This window comes from Haematobia irritans, chromosome 5, assembly GCF_050003625.1.
Source record: "Haematobia irritans isolate KBUSLIRL chromosome 5, ASM5000362v1, whole genome shotgun sequence".
Lineage (NCBI taxonomy): Eukaryota > Metazoa > Arthropoda > Insecta > Diptera > Muscidae > Haematobia > Haematobia irritans.
Window position 1 is genome coordinate 54,329,725 of NC_134401.1, and position 21,609 is coordinate 54,351,333.

The 21,609-nt window shown below is 32.5% G+C and overlaps 1 protein-coding gene across 1 annotated transcript in view; it reads right to left on the reverse strand.

Annotated features, from left to right (window-relative positions):
- Positions 1-19,901, reverse strand: part of PHDP (Putative homeodomain protein) — a 31,715-nt gene extending 11,814 nt beyond the window's left edge. The window contains exon 1 of the mRNA XM_075312146.1: positions 19,321-19,901. Within this exon, the coding sequence (XP_075168261.1) occupies positions 19,321-19,591 (271 nt within the window). The 5' untranslated portion in view covers positions 19,592-19,901. The remainder of the gene's footprint in view (positions 1-19,320) is intronic.
- Between the last annotated feature and the right edge of the window lie 1,708 nt (positions 19,902-21,609).

The window sequence follows — 21,609 nt, forward strand, 5'->3', positions numbered from 1 at the left end:
TAAAAAACAGTACACATTGTTTGTTATTGTTATTTCGGCAAATATTGACTGACTTTCTTTTACAGCAGAACTCATTGATAAAGGGGTTTCCAATAAGAGGTGTTATCGAAAAACATTGCCATTGTTTTGAGTGATAATAAAGAGAAAAAGTATACCATTAATAATGAAAAAAATGACTTAAAAAGCCACATCGGGGGCTATATACAATTATGGACTGATGTGGATCAATATTTGCTTGGTTTTTAGAGACCATATACTAACACAATGTATTAAATTTCAGCCGGATCGGATGAAATTTGCTTCTTTTAGAGGCTCCGCAAGCCAAATCTGGGGATCGGTTTATATGGGGACTATATATAATTATGGGCCGATATGGACCAATTTTTGCATGGTTGTTAGAGATCATATACTAACACCATGTACCAATTTTCAGCCAGATCGGATGAAATATGCTTCTCATAGAGGCTCCGCAAGCCAAATCTGGGGGCCGTTTATATGGGACCTATACGTAAAAGTGGACCGATATGGCCCATTTGCAATACCATCTGACCTACATCAATAACAACTACTTGTGTCAAGTTTCAAGTCGATAGCTTGTTTCGTTCGGATTTCAACAGACAGACGGACGGGCATGCTTAGATCGACTCAGAATTTCACCACGACCCAGAATATATAAATATACTTTATGGGATCTTAGAGCTATGTGTTACAAACGGAATGACAAAGTTAATATACCCCCATCCTATGGTGGAGGGTCCCCATCAAGTCCCCATAATTTCTCTATGGAATTTCGGCCACCAATTTTTTGTGTTTTTTTAGCAATCTCAATTAGTATTGAAGCGTGTATAGTTCCAGTTGAATAAAAGTTTCTAATGTTTCCGTTATAAAAATACCTCTTATGATAGACCCTCAGGCAGCGTTTGTTTTGGGATTTTCAAAAGGTGGCACTAATAGTGTCAAGCTTCATAAAAGGAGGCATATCATTTTAAAAAAGTATCATATATGGAAAAGTAACAATTAACCGCATTTAAATCAGTGTTTAATATAAAATTCCTCATTTCTTGTAATTTAATATTCAGAACATTAACTTAGTTTATCTAATATAGAAAATTTTCTTTGCATACTTTTAGGTGCACTGAACGAAAAGATTGTATCCCAGTTTCGACTAAATACCAAAAAATTTTTCATTCATAAGCGATAACATAATTTTTTCACAATGGTGAAGAAAATATTTACTTGGTATTAAAAATTACATAACATAAATTTTATGCTGCGCAATTTACACAATATTAAGGACAAATTTCCTTAAAATAATAAAATGTTAATTAAAAGAAAGTTTATATTCTTTGTTTCAAAAAAAAAAAATTGTTTATTAAATTTAGGACACTAATTTTGGAAATGTGCGTATCTTCATTAAAGTCATATGTCTGTCAACTAAGCCAAATTTTCCTGAAAGTAAAGAAAAACATTTTTGATTTAAAAATCGATCGATTGATTTCGAAATCGTCGTTAAATTAGATTTAAGGTAAAAACGCTTCAACTATAGGCTTAAGACTTATTTGAAGCTTTTGTGTCTTTGGTTTATACACGTAGAGAAAAACATGATTGTCACAATCATATTCGAAGAGCAAAATAATATGATAGGATCTATTTTTGCGGCGACCATGTAACATTTTCACCTGCAACCTGTTGGCTCTGTGAACTAAATGATTGCTATATGGTATCATAACTAAATGATTGCTATATGGTATCTGCATATAATGCAGAACAAAAAAAAATCAACACACGACTGACACGCAAAATGAAAATCGTGTGTACCTGCTCAATGTTTTTATAAAATTATTTACATGTGATGGTTCTAGACATGTTATACGTAAAGGTAGGTACTAAGTTCGAGTTTAGCCGCTAAAATCGCTAAAGTGAAAACTAAATCAGTAAGAAAAAGGCATAAAATTATACATATTTGTTGCAAATTTTATTATAACTTGATGGGGAAAAGCCCAAAGCAAATTTTCACAAAGTTTGTATTCCTTAAAATAGATTATTAAAGAAAAGTAATCGTGAAAAAATGACGATTTTAGCGGCTAAACTCGAACTTAATGCCCACCTTAACCTATAAAAATTCTTTTTTCACTGCAAAAAAGTCGAAAAATTGAATGGTCAGGTACATGATTTTCCAAATTCTATCAATTAAATAATAGAACATGTTTGACACATTTGAGAACCATTTAAATGCTTATTGCCCGCATACATTTTTCTCTGCTCGAAAATTATTTTTACAAAGACAAAATACATGGTTTTCGCATTAAATGGATGTGGCAACTATGTCCAAACAAGTTTTTTCTGTGCGTGTAGTTTGTTTCGAATTAAGAGAATATTATTAACTTTGAAATATTTTATTTTGGTTATAATGTGGATTTTTTGTACCTGATTAAGCGATTTAAAAGAGATTTAAAATTTCACACTTTCACAGATCAGTATCCTAATTTTAATTTCATTATACCCTAAGGTTAGGTTAGGTTATGTTAGGTAAGGTGGCATCCCGATGTATCAGGCTCACTTAGACTATTCAGTCCATTGTGATACCACATTGGTGAACTTCTCTCTTATCACTGAGTGCTGCCCGATTCCATATTAAGCTCAATGACAAGGGACCTCCTTTTTATAGCCGAGTCCGAAGGGCGTTCCACATTGCAGTGAAACCACTTAGAGAAGCTTTGAAACCCTCAGAAATGTCACCAGCATTACTGAGGTGGGATAATCCACCGCTGGAAAACTTTTTGGTGTTAGGTCGAAGCAGGAATCGAACCCATGACCTTGTGTATGCAAGGCGGGCATGCTAACCATTGCACCACGGTGGCTCCCCTATACCCTAATATACACCGATCGACACAAAATCACCTCCCGAGTCAATCTAGCGTTTGGTGTCCGTTCGTCCGTCCATGTATTTGGTGTTCGCAGGATTCCGGTCACATTTATTAAGCGATTTCGATGAAATTTAGTACAGAGTATTTCATTGACACAAGGAGGAACGCTATTGAATCGGATCAAATTTAGATATAGCTCCCATATATATGTTTCGCCCGATTTCGACAAATGGGGTCACATTGCACTTCTTTTCTAACTAATTGTCAAATTTGGCACAAACTAATATAATTCACCATTCTTCAAGTGTGAAAAATCGGTTCAGATTTAGATATGGCTCCCATATATATGTATCGCCCGATTTTCAAAAATTTGGCCATAAAACTCTTATTTATTTCCCGATCTTACTCAAGGTTGGCTAGATCTAGTCTTCTGTAGTACTACCGATATATGCCAAATTTCATCGAAATCGGTTCAGATTTACATATATATGCATTGCCTGATTTTCTAAAATTTGGTTATAATAGCCTTATTTATTAACCTTCTTACTCACAAGGTAATATTCTGTAATATCAACCAAACCTGCAAAATATAATCCGATTTGGGTATAGCTCCCATGTGTATGTATCACCCGATTTGGGAAATTTAATTGTCCAAAACTTTAATTTTCATTTAAAACGGCATAATTCCTAATTCCTACTTTCTAAGACTTATGCAAAAGGATTGCATCGGAAGTGAAAAAAAATCGATAGGGGATACCGGGATGCGCTTTAAAAGAAATGTTTGTGGACTTGTCCAAAAGGACTGCATCGGAAGTGGAAAAAAAACTTTATGGGGGATTCCGGGGTGCGCTTTAAAAGAAATGTTTGCGGAACAACTTCCATTTTTTTTGCTGGAGTGTGAAATAAGAATTTTGTAAATCTATGTACTTTATCCGTCTGTCCGTCTGTTTGTGAACACATTTTTGTGATCAAAGTCTAGCTCGCAGTTTCAGTCCAATCGCCTTCATATTTGGCAAAAGTATGTGAGCCAGAGTTTTTCCCTGATGTGCTTTAACATAACCCTCTAATGCCCAATCCCGCCTTTAGGCGGTCTTCCTTACCCAGCAAAAAAATTTGGAAGTACTTCTAAAGACACAACTGTAGAAGCACTTCCAATAATGTCCTTCCAGAGATGTTCTTTATTTTAACTACTCAGAAAGCTGTTTTAATTCAATTTCTTATAACTTGCTTTTTTCATACTTTTAAAGGGCAATTTTAAAATTTTTCGTTTCAAATATGTTAAAAACAGGGTAATAAAGTGATATAAATTATTTAAATTTTGTTGAAAAAATTCCTAAATTCATTCTAGAAAAATTGAGAAATTTTGAAAATATTTGAGGTCAAGGGTTTCAGACAAGCATTAGATTGCATTAAAAATCATAAAAAATTATAAAAATTAATTTTTTGTCAAAATACCACAAAATTTTTTAATTCACATCCAAAACACTGAATTCGGATCACATCTAAAAAAGTGGTGCATATTTAGTGCAACGGCTGTTGAAATGGTGCACATCCGTCCTATGACAAGCCCATGTTAAATTCATCGTTTCTGCGCCAATTTTGCACCACTTCCGGATCCAAACAGAACATTTTCATTACTTTTTACTATTTGGCGACGCTTTTTTTGCTGGGTAAATCAGCAAGCTTTAGCAAACACCTTAAGACAACAAAAATGAATAAAATAAAAAGAAAATTTAGTTTAAACTATTCAAGAGGCTTTACAGCATATACTGAATTTTACCGTAAATTTTTTTCTTGTTTAGTTTTCTACTTTTTGTGTCGTTAACATTGAATATTTAATCCGCTGGCTAAAAATTCGGGCATTAGAGGGTTAAATGTTGCAAAAAGAGTACAACTGATAATGTCGTAAAGTGTGCAAAATTTGCCATCTATATCTTTCTTCCGATTCACACTGATATAAGCACAGAGGCCAAAGTTTTATTCCGATTTACTTGAAACTTTGCACAGGGACTAGAATTAACATTGTTGCTATACATGTCCATTTTGCTTGAAATCGGTTCCGATTTAGGTATTTTACTTAGCATACCCATATGACCATAGACAAACTTTTAACACCGATTTTTGTGAAATTTTGCACAGGAAGTAAAACTAACATTGTAACATACATGCCAATTTTGGTTGAAATCGGTTCAGATTTAGAATGCATGGATACCTTTCAATAAAAAATCGTTTAGTGAGTCAAATTGCAAAAAAAATTATTTCATTTATACTTTTTTCCCCACAAACCAAACTGTACACTCAGAAAAATTATAGACCTTTAGTGCCGAATTGATTAAAATAAACTATAAGAAAGCGTTCTTCCATTTTCCACTTTTCTCATAAAGGCCGGTACTCTGTTCGGTTTTCGCGTTGAAACTCCATACAAAACCAAAAAATGCGAAAAACTAGCGAAATTTTTTCCATTTGTGGTACTTTGTTTTTTTTTTTCAGTTGAAAAACTGACATTTATAGCTTTGCGCCATTTGCAATGTGAATTAAGAAATAATTTATTTTTTAAAACTATTTGTGTGGGTTTATTTATAACGCAAACACGGATCATATTTTTGTTCCGAAAATATACAAAGGATCAAAGGAGTAGCAGATCAATTGCCCAAGGAAAAATAAAATGTTAATTTTGTAATAGCAAGCAGCAACCACCAACTTAATTCAATATCGCTTTTGTAATAGCAAGCAGCAACCACCAACTTAATTCAATATAGCGCTCCCTATTACCTAAATAAACACCGCTTTCTATGTGCGAAATAATAGTTTCTATAAATTTTTTTCGCAAGAATGAACATAGTGCCGGCCTTAATAACACACTCAAAAAAAAGTGAACTCTCTATTTCACTAAAGCCAATTTAACTTTATTTTAGTTCATGGAATTATTATGTTTGGGGAAAGTTTCCTTTACTCTAATAATTTTTTGTGTACGTTAGTTAAATTAACTAAACCCGAGGAAAAAAATATACTCAACTGAAGCATAAAGATTAACTAAATTCGTGTCTTCCACAAAATAGTTCAGAATTTCTTTAAATTTGTAAATTTTACCAAAAATGCGTCCATCATGAACTTCGTATGTCACTAAAGACATTCTTGCAATTTTTAACTCCAAGTTTTTCCTTCCAACTACAAAATTTTCTTTAACAAGTGAAAAAACATAGTTATGTCTAATAAATTTTCTTGAATTTGTCGAAAAATATTTACTTACTTTTATAACATCGGCGTGATGCCAACGTTTGTAATACTGCTTAGTTAAAATTTTCTACAAATATTCAAAATTTTCTAAAATTAACCGAAAGTTTTCTTCCTGGTGGGTTCACTGTTTTTTCAGTGCATACATTAAAATCAAATATTTTAGTATTGAGTCCATAGTCCTTTGTTTCCAATTGCGGTTTCAACTCGCCTTGACATACTTTCTACTAACTTTTTTATTATTTCTTTTAGAATATCCGTTTCATTGTGCTGAACCTGGCTCTATACCTCATCGCTATTTTTTGGTGTTCCTTGGTGTAATCTCAAACGTCTTTTAACCGGATACCATACGGTGTATCCTAGAGCTTTAGCCTAAAAGAGCCAAATATAACGGGCTGCAAATATATCTAACCTAACCTTACCTAAACTCAATTTTATTGAGTTTAGGAAAAAACGTTGCAAATTTGTCACTAACGTGCACTGAAAAAAATATGTCCTTAATATACGAATTCGTATTTTACTTAGCATAGAAAACGCATTTCACTGATTTTTTTCCTTGCCCAAAAATTGATAAACTTTTCAGTGAAGTCGATTTGTCTTTATAGTTAAGTGATTCAACTTGGGAATCCTAATATGAAAGAAAATTTCTTTTTACAAAAGTCAACATGGCTTAAATATTTCTGGAAAAATCTTCAAAATTAATGAAATCGTCTTTAATATTGTTGACTTTTTGCATCTTGATTATAAAGCTAAAAAGCGTTTAAAGATAGATAATTTTGAACATATTATTTTGAAGTCGTTTTTGATTTCACATCACTTTCACACTGAAAAAAAAACAGTGAAACCCCCATGAAGAGAAATTTTCGTTAATTTTAGAAAATTGAAATTATTTTTAGAAAATTTTAACTAAACAGTATTACAAACGCTGACATCACGCCGATATCACAAAACTAAGTAAATATTTTTCGATAAATACAAGAAAATTTATTAGACATAATTAATTGTTTCCACTTGTTAAAGCAAATTTTGTATTTTGAAGGAAAAAAATGGAATTCAAAATTGCAAGAATGTGTTTAGTGCCATACGAAGTTCAAGATGGGCGCATTTGTAATGAAATTTACAAAGTAAAAAAAAAAAAAAATAATGAACTATTTTGTAAGAAGTACGAATTTAATAGATCTTTATGCTTCACCGTGGTGCAATGGTTAGCATGCCCGCCTTGAATACACAAGGTCGTGGGTTCGATTACTGCTTCGATCAAAAAGTTTTTCAGCGGTGGATTATCTCACCTCAGTAATGCTGGTGACATTTCTGAGGGTTTCAAAGCTTCTCTAAGTGGTTCCACTGCAATGTGAAACGCTGTTCGGACTCGGCTATAAAAAGGAGGTCTCTTGCCATTGAGCTTAACATGGAATCGGCCAGCACTCAGTCATAAGAGAGATTTTCACCACTATTCACAACTGAATAGTCTAAGTGAGCCTGATATAAAGTGGAGCAACTCTCAACAAAACTTGGAACAATTCTGGCATGAATTTTGAGAAAAAAAAATAAGGGAAGTCAACCCACGTTCCTAAATACAAGCACCCAGCAAAAAAAAAATTGGAAGTGCTTTTAAAGGCACAACTTTAAAAGTACTTCCAAAAATGTTCTCCCAAAGATGTTCTTTTCAGAATGCTCTTTTAATTCAATTTTTTATAACACTTTTTTCATATTTTTGAAAGGAAGTTTTAATTTTTCTGTTTCAAATTGGTTTAAAACAGAATAAGGATTAATAAAATGGTACAAATTATCAAATTTTTTTCGAAAACAATGCAGAATCCATTCTTAAAAAATTGCCAATTTTGGAAAATATTTGATGTCAAACGTTTCAGACAAGCGGTACAATGCTTTAAAAATCATAAAAATTTGTAAAAAAAAAATATTTATTTGGCAAATTATTGCATTTTTTTTTTAATTTACATCCAAAACACTAAATTTGGCTCACACCTTAAGAAGTGCTGCAAATTCAATGCAACTGCATTTGAAATGGTGGACATCCGTCCTATGTCAAGCCCGTGTTAAATTCATCGCTTCTGCGCCAATTTTGAACCACTTCCGGATCCAAAAAGAACATTTTCACTACTTTTTTGGCGACGCTTCTTTTGCTGGGCAAGTATGCAATGACATTCTTTTTTAAACGAATCTGTTGAAGGGGCATTTTTAATATTTGATACAATTAAAAACAAGGTTAGGTTAGGTTAGGTGGCAGCCCGATGTATCAGGCTCACTTAGACTATTCAGTCCATTGTGATACCACATTGGTGAACTTCTCTCTGCCCGATTCCATGTTAAGCTCAATGTAACCTCCTTTTTATAGCCGAGTCCGAACGGCGTTCCACAATGCAGTGCAACCACATAGAGCAGGTTTGAAACCCTCAGAAATGGCACCAGCATTACTGAGGTGGGATAATCCACCGCTGAAATACTTTTTGGTGTTCGGTCGAAGCAGGAATCGAACCCGAATTTGTGACAAGTGGTGTAATGATGTTACCGAATTATTTTTATTTACTTCAAAAGACAATTTTTAGCATTAAAAAAAAACTTATTTGTCTAAAATTTTGTTCCTCAGAGAAAAATCTTTTTTCAGTTTATATATTTGTGTTAAATTTAATTGTTAAAGTGTATCACTACAGGATTTTTTAACGAAAATTTGGGCCTCTTTTTGTACTATTTACATTCTTAAAATTTTTGGGGGTTTTTGAAAAAAGTCTAGACCAATTTAGGGTTTTTTCTTAAGATTTGGGGGAAGAATCAAAACTTACCTGGCAACACTGTTCACACACAATAATTCCATAAACTAAAATAAAGTTAAATTGGCTTTAGTGAAATAGAGGGTTCACTTTTTTTGAGTGTTGTCGTTTACTCGTTTGAAAAGCTGAAAAAACGAATAAATTAAAATTTGTTTCTTGGAATCAAGTATGCAAACCTTTAAAAGAGAATTGTGTCTTAAATATGTCCTTACTTCAATTCTCCACTTCTTCGACTCGGAATCAATACCAAAATTATTTGTGTAAAGACAATAACTTTGGAACCGGGCATGCTTTTTTGGTATGGCACAATGAAACAAATTGGTTAATACAATGAATTTTTTCGTTAATATAACGAATTTTCTGCCAATTAACGTAACGTTTCGTACTATTAATGAATATTTTCATTGTATTAATGAAAATGTTTCGTTATATCAATGAAAAATTTTCGTTGGCTGACTTTTAATGAAATTTTCTTTGTGTGTAATGAAATGTAAGTAATGATGGTGACATTTACAGCTTTATAAAATTCCAAAAGCCTTTTTCTGCTGTTTTTTTAGAATAGATTCCTTAAATTAACTCGCACTCACTGATATGTTATGATCCAAGATTACTTCTATTTCCAGGTTTCTTCATAAATAACTAACATCTATTAGAATACTCGCATTATTTGGTTAATGCGATTAGGGTCCATGATTTTTTTTAAATCATAGAAAACGATTCCCAATTGATATAGGAATCTTCTTCACAAAAATTCATATCTGACAAGTCTAATGATGGTAGCCCATAAGAAGAAATCTCGACAACAAATACCAACAGCAATTTCCATAAATGTATAAATTAATTTATTATTCAAACATATTGGAAGAATGAGCAGCAATCTAAGTCAGCACACACACACGCACATATTTTTACACACAGTGTGTAAGTGTGTACTAGATGACTTTTGATGTTGTCTTATTTTTTCTTCTCAGACAAAGGGCACTTTTGATGTATGAATGCCTGTCGGTCTTTCAGTCTGCTTCTTCACTCCTTCGCTCAGGTATTTGTTTCTAGATATTTTTCTTCACTTGCTTTTTTATTGATGCTACTGCTGCTTCTGCTTGGTATACAGCAGACATAGATTGAGGGCTTTAAAAAATCCATATTTCATAAGTTAATTCATTCATATGTACATCAATAGAGATGGTATTTTTGTGGCTCACAATAACAATACGATTACAGCGTGTAATTCGTTGCTTATATAATGGTGCTTTAGTTCCACTCATTTTTAACACTTCATTTCTGTATTGGGTCTATAAGAAGCGGCTGGATGGCTCCTGGATGGCCTTTGTGTACCACAATCCCATTTTCCTCCAACATGATTGTATTATTATGTAGTGAGAATTGATAATAAACATACCATGGACATGCCGTCGTCACCGCCACCACCACAACAACAAGCATTATCCAAATACTCATACCCATGCATACGTACACCCTTAAAGGACCGACCATAACATCTCTATCAGCATCAACACTACCACCATGGCCACCACCGTCACTTCATGATTCATTAAATTGTTTTTATTTGCCATTTCCCTTTTGTTTGTATTACAATTACTACCATCCAAGCAATCAAGGACCAAGGCATATAACTAGAGGGGTGGGTTGATTTTTGTTGATTAATCCTACTACAAGATCTACATGCATACGCATATATACAGACGGACGGACAAAAAAGACAAACTCAATAATATTCTAAACATGGTTACGAGGGCCAGTGGATGAGTAAAAATCGTTCAAAAGGTTTGCTGTTCAGTTCCCAACAATAAGTTTCGCTTTAAGTGGTGTCACACTGGCAAGTTTTTCGGGTACTACTACATACGCTCACAAAAAAGTTGACTTAGATCCAAAGATTGACTTTCCCCCTTAAGGATTATGGTATTGATTCCGAGCCAAAGTTATCTAACTTTAAATCTAGAATACAGATCTCGTTTATCGACTTTTCACACTCTTCTTGCGATGTCGTGACAAAAGTATTCACATAAAACTACATTTTATTTTAAAAACCAAATTATAACAGATACATCGAGGTAGAACTATGTTTTCCTTATTAAAAAACAAAACTTTAAACCAAAGATGCAAAATCCAAAATTAAATACACCACGGGAGCCACAGTGGTGCAATGGCAGCATGCCCGCCTTGCATAGAAAGGGTCGTGGGTTCGAACCCAGTTTCGACCAAACACCAAAAAGTTTTTCAATGGTTTCACTGCAATGTGGAACGCCCTTCGGACTCGTCTATAAAAAGGAGGTCCCTTGTCATTGAGCTTAACAAAGAATCGGGCAGCACTCAGTGTCCATTGTGTGGCAACACAATGGACGGAATAGAGCTTGAAATATCGGACTGGCACTATACCTACCTATCGGAAATATTTATTAATTGAAAGATAATTTTTTTAAACCAAATCTGTTAATTTAATTTAATTTAAAACTATACTAAACTTATAGTAAATATAAGATGAGTATGGGGAAAAAAATAAGGGGAAGCTTTAGCAACTGAGGCCATCAGCTAGATTATTAAAAGAAAAGAATAAAAGAATTTAAATTATGATTTTCAATTCTGAGATAAATTTGTTAATATTTTTGATATTTTCTGCTGTAGGAGATTTCAAGATGTCCAAACCATTATTATTAAGCCATTTGTTATGTTTAACCTTAAGATGTGAGCAGGAATTTAATATGTGTTCCACAGTTTTGCCGTTGCCGCAATACTGACATTTGTTGTCTAAGGAATCATCAAGTAAGTGCTGATGGGTTGAGATTGTGTGTCCCATTCGAAGCCGTGAGAATACACGAATTTTATGTTTGTCAGTTAGAGAGGGGTATATCGGAGCTATGCAGTTTGGGTTCTGTTAATTTAAATTTCCTTATTATAAAGATATGTGTCCTTGATATAGTGTAAATTGTATGTCCTACAATTTACGTAATAATCTTCCATATTAGGTCAATATTTTTTCAGTTCATAAAAAGTCTTATGGAACGTTCGATTTTTTATTTACAATATATTTGTTCACTAATAGAAAAAGTTTCGTTATATTAACGAAATGTGTCGTTAAAAGTCAGCCAATGAAACAAATTCGTTAATACAACGAATTTTTTCGTTAATATAACGAATTTTCTGCAAATCAAAGTAACGTTTCGAACTATTAACGAATATTTTCATTGTATTCATGAAAATGATTCGTTATATCAATGAAAACGTTTCGTTGGCTGATTTTTAATGAAATTTTCTTTGTGTGTTTGTACACAGAAAAAAAGCATGCTACGTTCTAAAGATTTTGTCTCTACACTTAGGATTTTGGGCATTGATTACGACCCAAAGAAGCGGAGAATTGCAGTAAGGATACATTTAAGACATAATTCTCTTTTAAATTTTAGTTTTGCGCACTTGATTCTAGGAAACAAATTTCAATGTAATAATTTGTTCAACATTTTTCTTCATGTGCTATTAAAAACGTGTTAATGACAACTTAAATTTCCATATTTAGACTCGACTACAAGTAAAAATTATCCTAGGTTTCAAGTAAAAATCGTTTTTAAAATAAAGCGTTAAAACCCTTCTCCTATATTTAAACGCTTTTTGGCTTTGTAGCCAAGATGCAAAAAGGTGAATAACTTTTAGTTTGTGACCACTATATGCTTGCACTTAAAAATAATGTGCTAAAAATTTGAGTACTAAACATATAAGTTTTACACCGAAACATATGAAAAACAGTCTTTTTCGTCCATGTACGTAGGCCAAAATCCACGTTTAAAGCTGTAAAATGTCAATCTTCTTTACCGACTCAGAATGTGTACTTACACTAAAAAAATTTTACTTAATATGAGAGAGTATGCAATCAACATTTTAGAACACTAAGTTTCCACTATATGACAAATTTCTTTAAAACAAAGAAATTTAAATTAAAATAAATTTCATAACTTTTACAAATTATTCCGTGCGCCACTCTGTGGAATAGTGGTATTATAAGTTAGGGCATAGTTTTGCAACATTCAGAAGGAAACGAGATAGACACAGGCTGTATTTGACAATAATTCTCAGGTTGGGTCCCTGAGTCGAGCTAGCCATATCCGTCTGTCTGTGAACACATTTTTGTGATTAAAGTCAAGGCCGCAGATTTAGTCCAACCGAATTCAAATTTGGCACAAGTATGTGTTTTGGGTCAGAATAGAACTCTATTGGTTTGGGAACAAATCGGTTGAGAGTTAGATATAACTCCCATATATATCTTTCGCCCGATATGTACTTATATGGCCCCAGAAGTTAGAACTGTACTTCGATGTACAAAATTTTGCACAAGGAGTAGAAATAACGTTCAGGATATGTGCACCAAATTTGGTTGAAATAGGTTCAGATTTAGATATAGCTGCCATATATATCATTCGCCCGATTTAGACTCATAAGACCACACCCAGAGAAAGAATATGATCACCTCAAACATGTTTCAAGAGCACCATGTTACTTTTTCAAAGCGACCATGTAGCATTTTTGTCGCAAAAATATTATTTTCTCGACAAACATACAAACAAAGAAAATTTCATTAAAATTGAGCCAACGAAACTATTTCATTGATATAATGAAACATTTTCATTGCGACAATGAAAATATTCGTTAGTAGTACGAAACGTTTCGTTGATTAAGAGAAAATTCATTATAATAACGAAAAATGTCGTTATATCAACGAATTTGTTTCATTAGGTCAATTTCAATGACACATTTCGTTAATATAACGAAGTTTTTTCTACCAGTGTAACATGCTTTCCAAAATCAGGTACATAATCTCCGAGAAAAGAACATGGTTTCGACAAACTTGCTACATGTTTTCCGTCAAAAAGTACACTAAGTTTCGTTATATTAACGAAATGTGTCGTTAAAAGTCAGCCATGAAACAAATTCGTTAATACAACAATTTTTTTCGTTAATATAACGAATTTTCTACCAATCAACGTAACGTTTCGTACTATTAACGAATATTTTCATTGTATTAATGAAAATGTTTCATTATATCAATGAAAATTTTTCGTTGGCTGACTTTTAATGAAATGTTCTTTGTGTGTAACATTTTGCTCTTGGAACATTGTTGGGGTGATCATATTTCTTCTCTGCGTGCACCGTACCTCAAAATTTCACTCCTATTTACTTGAAATTTTGCACATCGTATTTTTATTATTTTTTAACTAAAACTCACGCAATTATATCTTCTCACAGAAGAAAAAATGAACTATAAGTAAAGAAGAAAATCATTGGCCCCAAAGTTGGAAGTTGTTCTAAACGCACAAGTTTAAAAGCACTTCCAAAAATGTTCTCCCAAAGATGTTCTTTAGTTTAACTCCACTGTTAAAATTTTATTATTATAATTAAATTGTTTATAACTTGCTTTTTCATATTTTTAATGGGTAATTTTAACTGTTTTTATATCAAATAGGTTTAAAACACACTGTAAAAAATATTTACGTGATATTTTAGAATGCGGAATTTACAAAATATTAAGGACAAATTTCTTTCAAATAATGACATTTTAATTAAAATAAAGTTTGCTTTATTTCAAAAATTTCTTTGCTTTAAAATATTTTTTCATTAAATTTAGGACATAAATTTTGTAAATATGCGTCCCTCCGTTAAAGTCGCATGTCTTTGAACTAATGCAAATTTTCCTGAAAGTAACGAAACACATTTTTGATTTAAAGAAATTGTTCTTAAATTAACTGACATATTGAAACTTTAGATTTAAGATAAAAACGCTTCAAATATAGGCTAAGACTAATTTTGAGGATTTAGCGTCTTTGGTTTAAAGTTTTTTTTTTGGATTTAAGAAAACATTTTTTATTTTGAAATATCCGTTGTAATTTGGATTTTTAAACTGGCATTTGTTTATACGTGAGTACCTTTATTAATAAATCTCGAAAAGAGAACGAAAATTTGATAATGAGATCTGTATCCTAATTTTAATTTTATTGGTCCTAGATTTAAAGCCAGACAGGTCGCTAAAAAATTTCTATATTTTAAAGAAGCCGCATCTTTGGCTCGGATTCAATACCAAAATCCTTAAGGGAAGGTCAAAATCTTTGGATCCAAGTAAACTTTTTTTGAGTGCAGAGTAAGAATTAATAAAATGGTACAAATTATTTCAATTTTTTCGGAAAAAAATGCTAAATCCATTCTAGATAAATTGAGAGTTTGTGAAAGCATATGAGGTCAAACGTTTCATACAAGTGTTAAAATGCATTAAAAAATATAAAAATTATTTATCTGGGAAAATATCATAAAATTTTTTAATTCACATCCAGAACACTGAATTCGGATTGCGTAGAAACTTTTACGAAAGACTGTCATCCACAATCGAATTACTTGGGTTGTGGTATCTTAAAACTTCTTAACATCGTTTTCTAAATTGTGAGTTAGTCCATACGTGGTATATATTAGACAAAAAAGTTATGTATAGGTAAGTCTACATATAATTACGAATCGACATGGACTTTTGCACGGTACGTAGAGAGACACACCCATTTCCATTAAGTTAAATTTTTGTGTGAAATAATAAAATTTACTTGTTTCAGTAAAAAACTCCTAAACTGAAAGCTGTTAGGAATAGTTAATTAACTAGAATAAGGCATGGAATTTTACTAATACTGTTTTCTTCGCTGGGTATAAGAATTTACTACTGAACAAGAAAATTTTATTCACTGATAACAAAGTATTCGTAAAAATAAACAAAAATGATAATTCTGACTTCCTTTATTATAGAAAGCTTATCATACATTCGAATAACACTTGGCATAGAAAAATATTTTAATTCATTCGTACTAAGAAGTATTCAATCCTTTCAAAACTTAAGGAAAAACACTTCTTAGAATATAGGAAATTTTCATATATTTCTTTTATCTACCTGTAATCGATACCTGTCATCGATGTAATTGATATGTTTGCGCGTGGGTTGTTTTTTAGTTGGAATCGCGTTGTTGTATACCATAACAGGGATTGTAAAAAAAATAATATAGTAAAATAATATAATAAATAACAAAATATTTAAAATATTTGTTATATTAAATTAGTGAGTACAATTTTAGTTTTTTGAAAATTATTAAACATAAATAACAAACAATAAGTCTATCAATGTTCGTGATGGTGTACAAAAAAAGAAAACACCAACATAATAACAACCTCTTCATTCATCAGGTAACATTCAGGACGCTAACCTTTTGTGAAAAATTGGTTTATGACTTTTTATATTTGTAGATATTGAAATTGTAAAAGGAAGACAAAATCGTTAGGCAGCAACTTATTAAAAGTAAAAGGTACAAGAAGAAGAAAAACATTACGTTTTACAGTTGATAACATTACATGAAAATAGTGGAAGAGTTGATTCTTAATAAATATATTTAATATATTAATAAAACACGTATTTTATTGAAGAAAAAATTGCCTATATAAATAAATAAAATTGTATTTAAAAAGGAAGGTAAGAAGTTCTAAATTTGAAGTAAAAGGTTTACCACAAATATGTAAGATTTGTCGAAATGAATGAAAAAAAGTTCAATAAAATCATTCCATAAAGGGTGATACGGTCAAAATTTGCCAATATAAACTTGACGTATTTCTTTCAATTTTGCATTTAAAAAACCTGAACACCCCTCATTTTGAAGGTGTGTGTGTAGAATGTTGCTCCTATTTTGACTTTGGAATTCACTCTTCAGTTGTCAAAATGCCGTCCAAGCAAGAAGAGCAGCGTATCAAAATTTTGCTCGCACATCGCGAAAATCCGAGCTACTCGCACGCAAAGCTGGAAAAATCGCTAAAAGTTGCCAAATCAACCGTTACAAATGTAATTAAAGTGTTTGGGGAACGTTTGTCGACAGCCAGGAAGTCTGGATCGGGGGGGAAATCGAAAACCGGAAGCCGCTGAGACGACAAAGAGATTTGCCGGTAGTTTCAAGCGAAACCCTAACCTCTCTCTCTCCGAGATGCCGCAAATAAGCTGGGTGTATCGTCTACAACCGTGCATCGAGCCAAAAAACGAGCCGGACTATCGACTTACAAGAAGGTAGTGACTCCAAATCGCGATGATAAACAAAATACGACGGCCAAAGCGCGATCCCGGAGGCTGTCGAAACAACGATACTGACGAAGATTGACTGCGTAGTAATGGACGACGAAACCTATGTCAAAGCCGACTACAAGCAGCTTCCGGGACAGGAGTTTTATACGGCAAAAGGAAGGGGAAAGGTAGCAGATATTCTCAAGCACATAAAACTCTCAAAGTTCGCAAAGAAATATCTGGTTTGGCAAGCCATCTGTACCTGTTGCTTGAAAAGCAACATTTTCATAGCTTCCGGGACTGTCAACCAAGAAATTTACGTGAAAGAGAGTTTGAATAAACGTCTGATGCCTTTCCTGAAGAAACACGGTTGTTCCGTACTGTTTTGGCCGGATTTGGCATCTTGCCATTACGGTAAAAAGGCCATGGAGTGGTAGGCCGCCAACAACGTGCAGGTGGTTCCCAAGGGCAAGAACCCTCCCAACACGCCAGAGCTCCGCCCAATTGAGAAATACTGGGCTATTGTCAAGCGGAACCTAAAGAAGACCAAAAAAACTGCTAAGGACGGGCAGCAGTTCAAGGCAAACTGGCTTTCTGCGGCGAAGAAGGTGGACAAGGTGGCTGTACAAAATCTGATGGCAGGTGTCAAGCGTGAGGCCCGGCAATTCGGATTTGGAAAAGCGAAAGCCTAACTGAATATTTTTCCTGAATTTTATACTAATTGAACTTGAAAAAGAAATTTAATTTGATTTTTTAAATAAACGATTTCACCGATTTACACGCGTTTTCCCTTTTGACCGTATCAATTCAGTTAAATTTTTTCATTCTGTAGTATAGTGGTACATAAATATAGGAAAATGTTAACTAATTTATGGAATGCATTCTACCTAATTTCTATGAAAATCACATCGTTCAAACAAATAAAAATGTCTATGGAGCTATACGAAGTTCAACTTTCTTCACAATGAGTTCATTTTAACTTAAATAAGGGGTCACTTTTTTATGGGTGTAATCTGCAGTCAAAATTGAAAATCAAATTTTGATCAAAAATTCAAAATACTACAAATTTGAAGGTAAATAATATTTACCAGATTGGAAAGTAATGTTGATATAAAAACTGTGTAGTGTAAAGATATCCCTATTCTCTATTTAAATCATTTTTTTTTGTGTAAATAAAAGCCTAGTTTATTGCGCACTGTATTTTTTAAGTTACAACCAGTATTTTTTCAAAATAAACCATAAAATTTGTTTTTCAAAAAATGTATACCACAGATGTTCTTTTTTACCATTTTGCATATTACATATTTTTTTTCGAAGTAATCAATTTTCCTACTGTTAAAGACAAATTCCTTCCGTTTAAGACGTATGTCCTTAAATTACGGCAAATCTTTTTAATTTGAAAATGTCTGAAATTTTAAATCCTGGAATTATATAACACTCTTAAATTCTTGATTTAAAAAGAAAAAAACTCGTTTAAATAGTCATGTACAGCTTTATTGATACACCCAAAAAAAGTTTACGTGAATTAAAAAATGTTGATCTTCCCTAAAGATGTTTATATTTAATCCGAGCCAAAGATGCTGTTTCCTTTAAATTGGGAAAGTTTTTAGGATATTTTATAAATTTAAATTTAGGTACAGATCTCATTTATCAAATTTTCGTTCTGTTTATGTTTTTTTTTGCAAAAAACAATATAACAGATGCTTCATAACAAAATATGATTTCTTAATTTCAACTTTCAATTAAAGATTATCTTCAAAGATTCAATATCTCATTTAATTTAAAGATTGTTTCTTTGAATACAAAATGAGTTTCTTTACTTTAAGAGATATTTGACGCAAATTTCAAAAAGAAAACCGAAACATTTTTAAAACAAAGAATATGAACTTTCGTTTTATTGAAATGTCTTGATTTTAAGAAAAAAAATGTTCTTTATATATCAAATTGCCTATCCTATAATTTATTGCAAGACAAATTACGTTATGACTTACTTTTTTCTCCCACCCTCGTATGCGTGTATACAAGCTGTGACTTGAGTTAATTTTCTCAAGTGTTACAATATTCTGAGCAATGAGATTTCCTAAGGTCTTCTCTGTGTGCTACCCTTAAACTTGAAGTGACCCAAGTGTTTTTCACAAAAGAGGCTTTATTAAGAGTCCGTCCATCCTGATGTGGGTGTGTATGTCTACTTGGCATTGTGGTAGGTGTCTATTGGGAGGTACATTTAGGTTTCTCGCAGTTTTAATTTTAATTAAATAAAATGCTATCCACTTAAACGCAATTTTTTTTACTAAGCATATGGGGTATATCAACAATTTTTGCATATCTTTGTGGATTTTCCAATTAAACTTACCTGAATATTGATTATTTATATTCGATGCTGTGGCAGATGTTGTATTATAATTCAAATAAATATCCGTTTCCTCTTGATTCTCATATATCACTGGAACTGCTATGGCTGTGGAAGCTGCATGGCTATGACAATTTTTAAAATGATCCATAACCAAATCATAACTAGATAAAATTTCACGACCTATCACATTACTATGATGGTAAAAAGTTTTGGCGGCCGTATCTTTAAGATTTTCCGTAATCACAAAATTTTTTAAGGATGTATATTCCATAGTTTCGTAACGTTATCCACAGTGACAATAATAATTTAATTACAAAAAAAAATAAAACAAATAGCCACTATGATAATTTGCGATTAAAATTAAAATAATTTTCCGCCGTATTAGACAATGACGATGCTGGTGGTTTAATTTCGATTTCGTTTACGATATTCAATATTGTTGTGTTGATAATTGGTTTGAAAAATAACTTTATTATTAGTAGCAGCACTTCACTAAATGAAAAAAGGATGCAATTAATACACATATTACGGTCTGAATTTTTGAGCAGAGGAGCGATTTTCCCAAAACAACTACTTCAACGACAACCACGACCACTCACTCATCGTCATCGTCGCATGGAAAAACCATCAGACAAGAGGCCACATTCAACTGAATTCTCGAAGTAGCAGCAAAGTTATACACAAACGCATGAACGCGAACACTCACTGACACTGAACACACACACGTAGACAAGAACAAAAACACACAATAGGCGGTCCCAAATAAATAGGGGTGGAAAATAACCAATTTTCCCTTATGGCACTACAGTAATTGTGTCAAGCATGCTTGGATTCATACATCCACTTGAAGCGTGACAAATTGCCTTGGGGAGATATGACCACCACTCTGCTATTATTGCTGCCACTGCATTTCCTGAACACACATACATACACACCCCTCATCACCAATGGATAATTTAAAAGGCGATAATCAGTTTGTCTAATCCTTGTGACATGTGTTTTTTTGTATTTTGAAATATCCACCCCAAAATATTGTTGCAATTAAAATATCAAAAGTTGTTATAGGCTTCAATGAACTAAGTATATTTTTTCATCAGCGTAGGGTAAAAGTTGGTGTGAAATGTTTTGTGTTTTTGGGATGTGCCATCTATTGTTACCCTACATTGGTTGAGTAAAGTATTTTGGTTTAAGTGGTAAAGTATGATATGAAGCAAAATTAATTGATCCCTTTAATTTTTTTGCTGAAATTGCTTCAATCGCAATGATTTCCTCTCCACTTTCTATTAAAATTTTTCTTGGTTTTAATCAGACTACTCAATTTGTTGAATTTACTTAGGGGGTATATAAATGAACTTGGGTTCAAAAGATCTGACTAAAGGTCGAGAAGAGGGAAGATGAGAATTATCTTTTAAGGGCATATGGGGAACTTAGGCTCAAGAGAAACTGAAACACTTTGACATGGAGCTCAGACTTACTGGATGGTGGTGAAGTTCGCACAAGAACAAATACTTACATGTTCCAATGCCAGAGTGACCAAAAGAAAATAACGTGGGAGGTTCAAATATCAATACGGGATTTTATTGTATGATCGAGAGGGAGTTGTCCTAGACGACGCACTGTGGGATTTTGGTGTCAATAAATCAATTTTTTAACTACTGAATTTCAAAAATTTAAAGATGCGGTTTTGTAGAGAACTATTTAAATACGAAATTTATGATTTTTTCGAAAAATTGTATTCTATTTGTGAAAATTTGAGGGAAAGTCCCTGCAAGGGTGCTAAGCAAGAAATGATTTTCATGCAATGCAGTGGTCCATAAATGTTAAATTTTCTTGATAATACCATTTGACTTTAATATATTTTAAAAATATAGTATTTCTCTATAAATTAAAAAAAATCATGAGGAAGATATGTCCAAATCTGTAAGCCGCTAATTTTTTTTTTGGATTTTCAATGGACACAAAAAAATGTAGCTCCACTCTCCTCCAAGCCGTTCTTTTAATAAAATGAAAGGTGGGAATGTCTTCTTTCGATTAAACCAAAAAATATTTTTAGGAAATTTCCGGAAGTGGAAGAAAAAAATTTCTGGTAAAAGTCACGAAAATGTTCATTAAATTTTTGCAAAAAAAAGTATTGCATAAATTTAGGCTAGCTATTTATTGAATATTGAATATAACAACAACAATTAACAATTCGGGCGAAACAGTGCATAGAGATAAATAAAAACAAAACCATATGATTTTTAGGATTAGCACATGATTATTTTATCATTTTGTAGTGAACAAAAGGAA